Source organism: Saccharomyces cerevisiae, chromosome II, assembly GCF_000146045.2.
Source record: "Saccharomyces cerevisiae S288C chromosome II, complete sequence".
In the NCBI taxonomy this organism is placed as follows: Eukaryota; Fungi; Ascomycota; class Saccharomycetes; order Saccharomycetales; family Saccharomycetaceae; genus Saccharomyces; species Saccharomyces cerevisiae.
This window is the reverse complement of record NC_001134.8, coordinates 484,655-497,007: the sequence shown is the minus strand read 5'-3', so window position 1 is coordinate 497,007 and position 12,353 is coordinate 484,655. Positions and strand designations below refer to the sequence as shown.

The following is a 12,353-nucleotide window of genomic DNA, read 5'->3' as shown; positions in this document are numbered from 1 at the left end:
GCGAGAGCTTCATTACTAACTACTATTGCATTTTGTTTATTGATTTGTTGCCATGAGTAGCAGCAGTCTGAAGGGGTTACCAAACGTTAGCTCGTCTATCAAGCACGCCAAGGTTCAACGACACTACTTTTGTGTAAGATGTCGGACCAGGATAATACCCAGACTTCTTCAAGCAAGTTGGCACCTCACCATAATATTTTTATGGCAAACTTGGAAAGTTCCCCCACAAAAGATAGAAATACCTCCAGCCAAAATGCCTCATCTTCGAGAGTCATTGAATCACTGCATGACCAGATTGATATGCTGACAAAAACAAATCTACAATTGACTACGCAATCTCAAAATTTATTGAGTAAATTGGAATTAGCACAATCCAAAGAATCAAAACTACTGGAAAATTTAAATCTGCTGAAGAACGAGAACGAAAATCTCAACTCGATATTTGAAAGAAAGAACAAGAAGCTAAAAGAGCTAGAGAAAGATTATAGCGAATTGAGTAACCGTTACAATGAACAAAAGGAGAAAATGGATCAATTGAGTAAATTGGCGAAAAATTCTAGTGCCATTGAACAATCTTGCTCTGAAAAATTGCAAAATATGGAAGTTAACTATAATTCATTATTGGAGTCACAAAATCTTTACAGAGACCACTATTCTGATGAAATTTCCAAATTAAATGAAAAAATCGGTTTGTTGGAGTTAGAGTTAAGTAATCAAAATTTAAATTATGGTTCAGATACTAGTTCAAATTCAGATATAGAATTGAATTTAAATAAATTCAATGACTCTGTGAAAGATTTGAAATCTCTGGAAACAGAAAAGGATTCAAAATTAAGCAAGATAATCACTCACTCTTTAGATGAGTTAAATCTACAAAGCTGGCTAAATCTGTACCAGACGAACGAAAATCTGATATCAACTTTTGCTGAAAAGATGGATTTGAAAGACGTCTTGAAAAGAAACGATGAGAAGATTAGTAATAAAGGCGCGGTAGTACAAACCTTGAAGAAGAATGTACAAACCCAGGTGGAAAGCAACAACGCTGACGCTTTGAGTAGCAATAATGCACAGGATATGCTTCCTATTAAGATGGTCAAATTAAGAAAGACGCCGAACACAAACGATTCATCCTCCAATGGTAATAGCAGTAACAATAAAAGAAGAAGTTTCTATACTGCGTCGCCTTTGCTGTCATCGGGTTCTATTCCAAAATCTGCATCCCCGGTTTTGCCTGGTGTTAAAAGAACTGCCTCAGTAAGAAAACCAAGCTCGAGCAGTAGTAAAACAAATGTAACGCATAATAACGATCCAAGTACATCTCCCACAATCTCAGTGCCTCCCGGTGTTACAAGAACTGTTTCCTCCACTCATAAGAAAAAGGGAAATAGTATGGTTGTTCACGGGGCCCAATCCTAGAATATGCCGACACAAGGGAGTATATATATAGGATTCATTTAGATAATAGAACAAAAGTAAATAGATGCCTCTAAGGTTTTATAGACACGAATCCATATTTTTCACTTTCGGTCACTCACAACGGTTTTTTCTCTACTATAATGTGGCTGAAATTAAACGAACAGGCCAAAATGTGGTACGCAATAGTAGCCAGTAGGTGAATTAACCATAAATAATTACGCTAATTTTGCCTTGGTAAATTTCATAAGACCAATGATAGCAGGTGCGACTGCTCCGTCAAGTCAGCATGAAATTTTGATCGCATCGAATCTCATCAAGAAGCCATCAACGTCTCAAAATAAAACGCCGACAGCTCAATCCAGTTCAGGTAACAATGGAGCTGCTGATGGTGCACCGCAGGGTTACCATCATCACCATCATCACCATCGTCATTTATGGTGGCCTCGGACAACAGACCATCAATATTGGTGTGTCTTGAGGAAAAACCAATTTGCCTATTACAAAACTCGGGATGAAAGAGAGGCTATAAGTGTCATACCGAGATTTGACATACTTAATTTTAAGATAAGCGAGCTCGATGGTATATTAACTGTTTATACTCCATCCAAGGATTTAATATTCAAATTTCCACGAGGGCAAAATGAGAAGGTTGGTATGGAACTGATGCATAATTGGAAAATTGCCCTTGAAAAATTCCTCTCTAGTCCTAGTGGCAACGAAAGTGTCACTACAGGTAGTGATTATGATGAAGAAGAGGATGATGATGATTTAATTGTAGTTGACGAAAAGGCGGGTCCTTCTAGCAGCAAGCATTCTTGCAGTTTGACGATGGATGAGCAACTGTCTCGTGAAGATAAAGAATTTTATAGGATGTTCGATCCAAGAAATGCAGAGCACCAGGTTTGTTCTGGGATTCTTTACACAAAAGTGAAAAAGAAGAAACTGTTCAATAGGGCTAAATGGCAAAAGTTCAATGTGGAATTGACTAATACTTCGTTCAATTTATACTCTTTCAAGACTGGGAAGTTAAAGAAAAGCATTAAATTGGATAAAATTATCGATTGTATTGAACTTGATAATAATTCGAAGATGAAAAATGACGACACTAATTTTGCGCTAATTACATTTGATGAAAGGTTATCTTTTAAAGCCGCTAACGATCAAGATATGGTGGATTGGATAATAAATTTCAAGAGTGGAATTTTGATAAGAAAAAAATTAAAGGCCGAAAATATATAAGCAATGCCAATGATGAATATGTATTGACTTTTTTTTTCTTTGTACTATTAAATAATACGTGTAATTGTTTTCCTTACGTCTAGTTAAAAAACTATTTATTTATTTGTATTTTAATGATAATAAGCACTTTTTTCCTCGCTGAAAATTAAGGGAAAGGACCAAATACAAAAGTGATTAGAAGGATAACGAGTAGAGAAAAAGGGAAGTAAAAGTTAAAAACTAGAATCCTAGTATGACATGCATTGCCCAATTTGCCACCATAGAGCGCATGTAGTGTACTGTGCACATTGTATCAATACGAGCCCAAGTCTGCTACTGAAGCTAAAACTAGATTTAATTTTATTAAAGGATGAGAATAAAGAACTTAACGGGAAAGTCGAACAAATATTAAACGAGGCCATGAACTATGACCAGTTAGATATCAAGAGGATGGAGAAAAAGAAAGATCCCCTGATGAATAGTCTCATGAAGTTAGATGTTTTACGAATGAAAAAGAATAATAACCTGATTAGGCACAGGATAGAACAGCTAAATGAGCGGATTTATAGTAAAAGGAATCACATCAGCGAATTGAAAGTAGAAATTGACAATTATAAATGTTATAAGGTGGGTACTGGTACGGACAAATTAAGAGAGCAAGTGGAAATTAGTGATGCAAAAAATAAGCTGGCACAAGTATCGAAGATTTGTGAATCGGCTAGAGATTACAAGCTCAATCTACTAAATAATTGGTTTGTGATCCAGAAGCTGCAAGATAATTTCCAAATACCTTTCGCTATAGCTTTTCAGCCACTAATATCTTTGAAAAACTTCCGTATTTTACCTCTTGCTATAACAAACGATTCCATCAACATCATGTGGAAGTATATTAGCTTCTTCTCAGACATTCTTATGATTAAACTTCCCTACACAAATAAAATCTGTGAACAACCCATGTTTGAGTTTTCCGATAGCATACAGACAGTAGTACAAAGGTTGATCAAGCTTATCATAAATATTTTACAGATATGTAGACATTTGAAACTCGTACCTTCAACACCCATGGATATCCCATGGCTACTGGACCAGTACGATGTGGATGGGCTGTTCTATAATATGGTGAAACGGAACAAGATGAAGTGTAGGTCCGTCTCGCTATATTGGACTTTTGGGATGTTGTACTCGATGGTTTTGGATAACATGAATAATCCACAAAGAGGACATCCTGCAAGGCGGACCGCACCACCTCCAACAGTCACAGGACCTCATGACCGATGGTACGTGGTAGGCTAGAGTGCGCACTTTTTTTCCTGCCGTGTGTATAAAGTTGCATGTAGTCAGTCATAAACAATAGCAGCCAGTGTAATAAGCATTCGGGTAAGAACCAACTCAGTTTTTTAGTTGTTTTTTTTTTTTTTTTTTTCACCCCGTTGAAAGAAAAGGATAAGAGATAAAGGACTAAATGATTTTAATACAGATAGACAACCATTGTTGACAGGATTGCGATTGTAAGAGTAGACAGTACATCAAGCGAAAATAAATATTGCAGGAATGGTTTTGTCTGATAAGGAGTTGTTTGCCATAAATAAGAAAGCCGTCGAACAAGGTTTCAATGTGAAGCCTAGATTGAACTATAATACGGTCAGTGGTGTGAACGGTCCATTAGTCATTTTGGAAAAGGTCAAGTTCCCACGTTACAACGAAATTGTTAATTTGACATTGCCAGATGGAACCGTGAGACAAGGTCAAGTTTTGGAAATTAGAGGAGATAGAGCCATTGTGCAAGTGTTTGAAGGTACATCTGGTATTGATGTCAAGAAGACTACCGTGGAATTCACTGGTGAGAGTTTGAGAATTCCTGTGTCTGAAGACATGTTGGGTAGAATTTTTGACGGTTCTGGTAGACCCATTGACAACGGTCCTAAAGTTTTCGCAGAGGATTACTTGGACATTAACGGTTCTCCTATCAACCCATATGCTCGTATTTATCCAGAAGAAATGATTTCTACTGGTGTTTCTGCTATTGACACAATGAACTCCATTGCCAGAGGTCAAAAGATCCCAATTTTCTCCGCATCAGGTTTACCACACAACGAAATTGCAGCACAAATTTGTAGACAGGCTGGTTTGGTGAGACCTACCAAGGATGTTCATGATGGTCATGAAGAAAATTTCTCCATCGTTTTTGCTGCCATGGGTGTCAACTTGGAAACCGCTAGATTTTTCAAACAGGATTTCGAAGAAAATGGGTCTTTGGAAAGAACTTCATTATTTTTGAACTTGGCTAATGACCCTACCATTGAAAGAATTATCACTCCAAGATTGGCCTTGACCACCGCTGAATACCTTGCTTACCAAACGGAACGTCATGTGTTGACCATCTTGACCGATATGTCATCGTATGCTGATGCTCTTAGAGAAGTTTCCGCTGCTAGAGAAGAAGTTCCAGGTAGAAGAGGTTATCCTGGTTACATGTATACAGATTTGTCCACAATTTATGAAAGAGCAGGTAGAGTAGAGGGTCGTAACGGGTCCATCACTCAAATACCTATCTTGACAATGCCTAACGATGATATTACGCATCCAATTCCGGATTTGACCGGTTATATTACCGAGGGTCAAATCTTCGTTGACCGTCAATTACATAACAAGGGTATCTACCCACCAATCAACGTCTTGCCTTCGTTGAGTAGATTGATGAAATCTGCCATCGGTGAAGGTATGACCAGAAAGGACCACGGTGACGTTTCTAACCAATTGTATGCCAAGTACGCCATCGGTAAGGACGCTGCTGCTATGAAGGCCGTTGTCGGTGAAGAGGCGTTATCCATCGAAGATAAGTTATCTTTGGAATTTTTGGAAAAATTCGAAAAGACCTTTATCACACAAGGCGCCTACGAGGACAGAACCGTTTTCGAAAGTTTGGACCAGGCATGGAGTTTGCTAAGAATCTACCCTAAGGAGATGTTGAATAGAATCTCCCCAAAGATTCTTGATGAATTTTACGATAGAGCCAGAGACGATGCCGACGAAGATGAAGAAGATCCCGACACAAGAAGCTCCGGTAAGAAGAAGGACGCCAGCCAAGAAGAATCTCTAATCTAAGAGGACGGTTGCTGAAGAAAAAGGCTTTTTTTATTTTGTCCGTTTTTTTTTTGTAAAACCCAAAGATCTGAATCTAAAGCTTTTTTAAACGTATATAGATGTCTACATGTGTGTTTTTGTTTTTTTACGTACGTATACCCACCTATATATGCATAATCCGTAATTGAAAAAAAAAAAAGAAAAAGATCAAGGAACACATCACCCTGGGCACATCAAGCGTGAGGAATGCCGTCCAACTGGTGGAGACGCTTGATTTGCTCTTTTTGTTCTGGGTCCAACCCGGTCTCGAAGAACATCAGCACCACGCCCGCAACGACAAAGAACATTGCAATACACTTGCATATGTGAGCATAGTCGAGCGGTCCGTTCTGTGGTTGATGCTGTTGTTCTTTCTTCTGTTTGTCAGGGGTGATAGCCATATCTTCGTGCTCTTGTTGCGATTGTTCTGTTCCATCTGCACCAGAACAAAGAACAAAAGAACAAGGAACAAAGTCCAAGCACGTCAGCGCTGTTTATAAGGGGATTGACGAGGGATCGGGCCTAGAGTGCCAGCGCGCCAGGGAGAGGGAGCCCCCTGGGCCCTCATCCGCAGGCTGATAGGGGTCACCCCGCTGGGCAGGTCAGGGCAGGGGCTCTCAGGGGGGCGCCATGGACAAACTGCACTGAGGTTCTAAGACACATGTATTATTGTGAGTATGTATATATAGAGAGAGATTAAGGCGTACAGCCGGGTGGTAGAGATTGATTAACTTGGTAGTCTTATCTTGTCAATTGAGTTTCTGTCAGTTTCTTCTTGAACAAGCACGCAGCTAAGTAAGCAACAAAGCAGGCTAACAAACTAGGTACTCACATACAGACTTATTAAGACATAGAACTATGACTACGGATAACGCTAAGGCGCAACTGACCTCGTCTTCAGGGGGTAACATTATTGTGGTGTCCAACAGGCTTCCCGTGACAATCACTAAAAACAGCAGTACGGGACAGTACGAGTACGCAATGTCGTCCGGAGGGCTGGTCACGGCGTTGGAAGGGTTGAAGAAGACGTACACTTTCAAGTGGTTCGGATGGCCTGGGCTAGAGATTCCTGACGATGAGAAGGATCAGGTGAGGAAGGACTTGCTGGAAAAGTTTAATGCCGTACCCATCTTCCTGAGCGATGAAATCGCAGACTTACACTACAACGGGTTCAGTAATTCTATTCTATGGCCGTTATTCCATTACCATCCTGGTGAGATCAATTTCGACGAGAATGCGTGGTTGGCATACAACGAGGCAAACCAGACGTTCACCAACGAGATTGCTAAGACTATGAACCATAACGATTTAATCTGGGTGCATGATTACCATTTGATGTTGGTTCCGGAAATGTTGAGAGTCAAGATTCACGAGAAGCAACTGCAAAACGTTAAGGTCGGGTGGTTCCTGCACACACCATTCCCTTCGAGTGAAATTTACAGAATCTTACCTGTCAGACAAGAGATTTTGAAGGGTGTTTTGAGTTGTGATTTAGTCGGGTTCCACACATACGATTATGCAAGACATTTCTTGTCTTCCGTGCAAAGAGTGCTTAACGTGAACACATTGCCTAATGGGGTGGAATACCAGGGCAGATTCGTTAACGTAGGGGCCTTCCCTATCGGTATCGACGTGGACAAGTTCACCGATGGGTTGAAAAAGGAATCCGTACAAAAGAGAATCCAACAATTGAAGGAAACTTTCAAGGGCTGCAAGATCATAGTTGGTGTCGACAGGCTGGATTACATCAAAGGTGTGCCTCAGAAGTTGCACGCCATGGAAGTGTTTCTGAACGAGCATCCAGAATGGAGGGGCAAGGTTGTTCTGGTACAGGTTGCAGTGCCAAGTCGTGGAGATGTGGAAGAGTACCAATATTTAAGATCTGTGGTCAATGAGTTGGTCGGTAGAATCAACGGTCAGTTCGGTACTGTGGAATTCGTCCCCATCCATTTCATGCACAAGTCTATACCATTTGAAGAGCTGATTTCGTTATATGCTGTGAGCGATGTTTGTTTGGTCTCGTCCACCCGTGATGGTATGAACTTGGTTTCCTACGAATATATTGCTTGCCAAGAAGAAAAGAAAGGTTCCTTAATCCTGAGTGAGTTCACAGGTGCCGCACAATCCTTGAATGGTGCTATTATTGTAAATCCTTGGAACACCGATGATCTTTCTGATGCCATCAACGAGGCCTTGACTTTGCCCGATGTAAAGAAAGAAGTTAACTGGGAAAAACTTTACAAATACATCTCTAAATACACTTCTGCCTTCTGGGGTGAAAATTTCGTCCATGAATTATACAGTACATCATCAAGCTCAACAAGCTCCTCTGCCACCAAAAACTGATGAACCCGATGCAAATGAGACGATCGTCTATTCCTGGTCCGGTTTTCTCTGCCCTCTCTTCTATTCACTTTTTTTATACTTTATATAAAATTATATAAATGACATAACTGAAACGCCACACGTCCTCTCCTATTCGTTAACGCCTGTCTGTAGCGCTGTTACTGAAGCTGCGCAAGTAGTTTTTTCACCGTATAGGCCCTCTTTTTCTCTCTCTTTCTTTCTCTCCCGCGCTGATCTCTTCTTCGAAACATCATGAATAAAAAGAAAAAGGAAATCAAGAAAAAAAAGCCATAATTTATCCCACATTTTTTTTTATTGTCGCTGTTCACACCGCATAACGAAGATATTGGCTACATAAACAATTGACATTGGATCTCTAGTTTTACGTTGTTTTCAACTGCATCTTTTTCTTCTTTCTTAGCACGGAGCCCTTACGTCTTCTTTTCTATCCCATCGCCCTTTTTGCCTCTATTCTCCCCTATATAGCCATTTTAGAAAGTAACTTCAATTTGAAGAAGACAAAAATGGGTCAATTGCTTTCCCATCCGTTGACGGAGAAGACCATAGAATATAATGAATATAAAAACAACCAGGCGTCAACTGGTATTGTTCCACGATTTTACAATTGTGTGGGGTCCATGCAAGGCTATCGTTTGACTCAGGAAGATGCACATCTAATTAGAAATGAAAACTCTGTTGTGTACGTACGATTTTTCAACCCATTCATAGACAAATACGAAACCCTGTCATTGAACGTCTTCGCAGTATTCGATGGTCATGGTGGAGATGATTGTTCGAAATTTCTAAGCGGCGGCCGCCACCATCGCGATGGTAACGGCAGTAGCAACGGTAATGGTGAACCCAACGCTGGCCTGATCAAATGGATTGCGTATAGTTTCGAAAACCACCATTACACATCTACAACTAATAACGACTCATCAAAATTTAAAAGATCCTTCAATACGTTGGAAGGACTTGTTTCTCAAATTTTTAAAGACGCTTTCATATTGCAAGATGAAGAGTTATATCGACATTTTGCCAACAGTTCGTGTGGATCTACAGCAGTAGTAGCATGCATCATAAACGAGGAATCACTGTATGTGGCTAACTGTGGTGATTCGCGATGTATTCTTTCCTCCAAATCGAATGGCATAAAGACGATGTCTTTCGATCATAAGCCACAACACATAGGAGAATTGATACGTATAAACGATAATGGTGGTACTGTCTCTCTTGGAAGAGTGGGTGGAGTACTGGCTCTCAGTAGGGCATTTAGTGATTTCCAATTCAAGAGAGGTGTCACTTATCCACATAGAAGGACAAAACTAACAAATATTACCCAGAATTTAACTTATGGAACCCCACCACAAGAAGCACAAGTTACCGTTGAACCAGACGTATTGATGCACAAGATTGACTATTCTAAAGATGAGTTTTTAGTACTGGCTTGCGACGGTATATGGGATATTTATAACAACAAACAGTTAATTCACTTTATAAAGTATCACCTGGTATCAGGGACGAAGTTGGATACAATAATAACAAAATTGTTGGACCACGGGATAGCGCAGGCAAATAGCAATACTGGTGTCGGCTTTGACAATATGACTGCCATCATTGTAGTGCTAAACCGGAAAGGCGAAACATTGCAAGACTGGTTTAATAAAATGAAGACCCGTTTGGAAAGAGAAAGGGGCCTAGTGTAAGGAAAAAAAATTATTTTTCTTCTTCCTTTTTCTCATACATATCTGAACGTGTGGTTAATGTGTCTGTGTATTAGTGTATAGGATCAACTGCTTGGGAGATGAAATAACAAAAGTACCTTAAAACGACCTCATTATCACATTTTTTTTTTTACTTTATTATTTTATTGTGCTTTTTAGTGTTGTAGAAAACCAAAGCAATCCTTTTAAATGAATTTTTATATACATACGTGTATATGAATATGAATATGAGTTTACCCCATCTTTAAGCTCTGCTGTGTTTTGGAAATAAATTCACATATTCATGTTTAGTTTTCCTTTTACATAATTTGGTCTTAGTACAGAGAAGTCCTCTTCTTCGCTTCTTCGCTTTTGGTCTTTCTGAAAAAGATCGATAAATAACATCCTAAAGACAGGAACTGAAAGACAACACAGAAAAGGTATACCAAGGGAAAAACATAATTAATCTCTATAGCTTTCAAGAGCGAAAATATCTTCCAAATCGTGAAAATGCCAGTGGAGGAGCCTCTTGCTACACTTTCATCAATTCCAGATTCTAGCGCGGACCAGGCCCCACCGTTAATAGCAGATGAATTTACGTTAGACCTGCCCAGAATTCCAAGTTTAGAATTGCCACTTAATGTCTCCACAAAACACTCTAGTATACAGAAGGCTATAAAAATGTGTGGGGGCATCGAAAAAGTGAAAGAAGCCTTTAAAGAACATGGACCTATCGAATCTCAGCACGGATTACAACTGTACTTAAACGATGATACTGATAGCGACGGATCCAAGAGCTATTTTAATGAGCATCCTGTAATTGGTAAAAGAGTTCCCTTCAGAGATGAGTCGGTCATATTAAAGGTTACAATGCCTAAGGGAACTTTAAGTAAAAATAATAATAGCGTCAAAGATTCTATCAAATCCTTAAAAGATTCGAATAAATTGAGAGTCACTCCTGTTTCCATAGTAGATAACACTATAAAATTTAGAGAAATGTCAGATTTTCAAATCAAACTGGATAATGTCCCCTCTGCAAGAGAGTTCAAAAGTAGCTTTGGCTCTCTGGAATGGAATAATTTCAAAAGTTTTGTCAATTCTGTACCAGATAATGACTCTCAACCTCAGGAAAACATCGGGAATTTGATCTTAGACCGTAGCGTTAAAATTCCGAGTACAGATTTCCAACTGCCGCCACCTCCTAAGTTATCAATGGTTGGTTTCCCCCTGCTTTATAAATATAAAGCTAATCCATTTGCGAAAAAAAAAAAAAACGGTGTCACAGAAGTGAAGGGAACATATATCAAAAACTATCAGTTGTTTGTTCATGATCTTAGTGATAAGACAGTTATACCGTCCCAAGCTCATGAACAAGTCCTGTACGATTTTGAGGTCGCGAAGAAAACAAAAGTCTATCCAGGCACTAAAAGTGACTCTAAATTTTATGAATCGCTGGAGGAATGCTTGAAAATTTTGAGAGAGCTCTTCGCTAGACGTCCAATTTGGGTTAAAAGACATCTTGATGGGATTGTCCCGAAGAAGATACACCATACTATGAAGATAGCGCTGGCACTCATATCTTATCGTTTCACAATGGGGCCTTGGAGAAATACATATATCAAATTTGGTATAGACCCCAGAAGTTCAGTGGAATACGCCCAATATCAAACAGAATATTTTAAGATTGAAAGGAAATTACTATCTTCTCCCATAGTGAAAAAGAATGTACCAAAGCCACCACCCCTGGTATTCGAATCAGACACTCCAGGCGGTATTGACAGCAGGTTCAAATTTGATGGAAAAAGAATACCGTGGTACCTGATGTTGCAGATTGATTTATTAATTGGTGAGCCAAACATTGCAGAAGTTTTTCACAACGTCGAATATTTAGATAAGGCGAATGAACTAACTGGATGGTTCAAAGAATTAGACTTGGTCAAGATAAGAAGGATAGTAAAATACGAACTTGGTTGCATGGTTCAAGGAAATTATGAGTATAATAAATACAAGTTGAAGTATTTCAAGACAATGTTATTTGTTAAAGAATCCATGGTACCCGAAAACAAGAACTCAGAAGAGGGAATGGGTGTTAACACCAATAAAGATGCTGATGGGGACATAAATATGGATGCAGGTAGTCAAATGTCCTCAAATGCCATAGAGGAGGATAAGGGTATCGCTGCTGGTGATGATTTTGATGATAATGGCGCCATAACTGAAGAGCCAGACGACGCTGCTTTGGAAAATGAAGAGATGGACACTGATCAGAACTTGAAGGTGCCTGCAAGTATAGACGATGACGTGGATGACGTTGATGCAGATGAAGAAGAACAAGAAAGTTTTGATGTTAAAACAGCGAGCTTCCAAGATATCATAAATAAAATAGCTAAACTAGATCCTAAAACCGCGGAAACAATGAAAAGCGAGCTCAAGGGATTTGTTGATGAAGTCGATCTGTAATAAGTAGGTTTTCTTTTATTTCAATATCAAAATATGCCAAATGTGCAATAAAACCATAACTACGTATGTGATATTTCTGAGTTTTGT

The 12,353-nt window shown here is 39.3% G+C and overlaps 8 protein-coding genes across 8 annotated transcripts, besides 1 other annotated feature; 7 read left to right on the top strand and 1 right to left on the bottom strand.

Annotated features, from left to right (window-relative positions):
- Positions 1 to 138: 138 nt before the first annotated feature.
- SHE3 (She3p) lies at positions 139 to 1,416 on the top strand (the record flags this gene model as incomplete). The annotated part of the gene is made up of 1 exon (NM_001178478.3): positions 139 to 1,416. The coding sequence occupies one exon, from the start codon at positions 139 to 141 to the stop codon at positions 1,414 to 1,416; it is 1,278 nt and encodes a 425-aa protein (NP_009688.3).
- Positions 1,417 to 1,668: 252 nt separating this feature from the next.
- OPY1 (Opy1p) lies at positions 1,669 to 2,655 on the top strand (the record flags this gene model as incomplete). Its single annotated transcript, NM_001178477.1, has 1 exon — positions 1,669 to 2,655. The coding sequence occupies one exon, from the start codon at positions 1,669 to 1,671 to the stop codon at positions 2,653 to 2,655; it is 987 nt and encodes a 328-aa protein (NP_009687.1).
- Positions 2,656 to 2,892: 237 nt separating this feature from the next.
- ATG14 (Atg14p) lies at positions 2,893 to 3,927 on the top strand (the record flags this gene model as incomplete). The annotated part of the gene is made up of 1 exon (NM_001178476.1): positions 2,893 to 3,927. One exon carries the CDS (start codon positions 2,893 to 2,895, stop codon positions 3,925 to 3,927), a length of 1,035 nt encoding a protein of 344 aa, NP_009686.1.
- A 258-nt stretch (positions 3,928 to 4,185) lies between these two features.
- VMA2 (H(+)-transporting V1 sector ATPase subunit B) lies at positions 4,186 to 5,739 on the top strand (the record flags this gene model as incomplete). The annotated part of the gene is made up of 1 exon (NM_001178475.3): positions 4,186 to 5,739. The coding sequence occupies one exon, from the start codon at positions 4,186 to 4,188 to the stop codon at positions 5,737 to 5,739; it is 1,554 nt and encodes a 517-aa protein (NP_009685.3).
- A 212-nt stretch (positions 5,740 to 5,951) lies between these two features.
- MEO1 (Meo1p) lies at positions 5,952 to 6,158 on the bottom strand (the record flags this gene model as incomplete). Its single annotated transcript, NM_001270740.1, has 1 exon — positions 5,952 to 6,158. One exon carries the CDS (start codon positions 6,156 to 6,158, stop codon positions 5,952 to 5,954), a length of 207 nt encoding a protein of 68 aa, NP_001257669.1.
- A 457-nt stretch (positions 6,159 to 6,615) lies between these two features.
- TPS1 (alpha,alpha-trehalose-phosphate synthase (UDP-forming) TPS1) lies at positions 6,616 to 8,103 on the top strand (the record flags this gene model as incomplete). Its single annotated transcript, NM_001178474.1, has 1 exon — positions 6,616 to 8,103. One exon carries the CDS (start codon positions 6,616 to 6,618, stop codon positions 8,101 to 8,103), a length of 1,488 nt encoding a protein of 495 aa, NP_009684.1.
- Positions 8,104 to 8,627: 524 nt separating this feature from the next.
- On the top strand, positions 8,628 to 9,809 carry PTC4 (type 2C protein phosphatase PTC4; the record flags this gene model as incomplete). The annotated part of the gene is made up of 1 exon (NM_001178473.1): positions 8,628 to 9,809. The coding sequence occupies one exon, from the start codon at positions 8,628 to 8,630 to the stop codon at positions 9,807 to 9,809; it is 1,182 nt and encodes a 393-aa protein (NP_009683.1).
- Positions 9,810 to 10,053: 244 nt separating this feature from the next.
- Positions 10,054 to 10,301: an origin of replication (ARS216; Autonomously Replicating Sequence).
- A 15-nt stretch (positions 10,302 to 10,316) lies between these two features.
- On the top strand, positions 10,317 to 12,266 carry TFC1 (transcription factor TFIIIC subunit TFC1; the record flags this gene model as incomplete). The annotated part of the gene is made up of 1 exon (NM_001178471.3): positions 10,317 to 12,266. One exon carries the CDS (start codon positions 10,317 to 10,319, stop codon positions 12,264 to 12,266), a length of 1,950 nt encoding a protein of 649 aa, NP_009681.3.
- Positions 12,267 to 12,353: the final 87 nt, after the last annotated feature.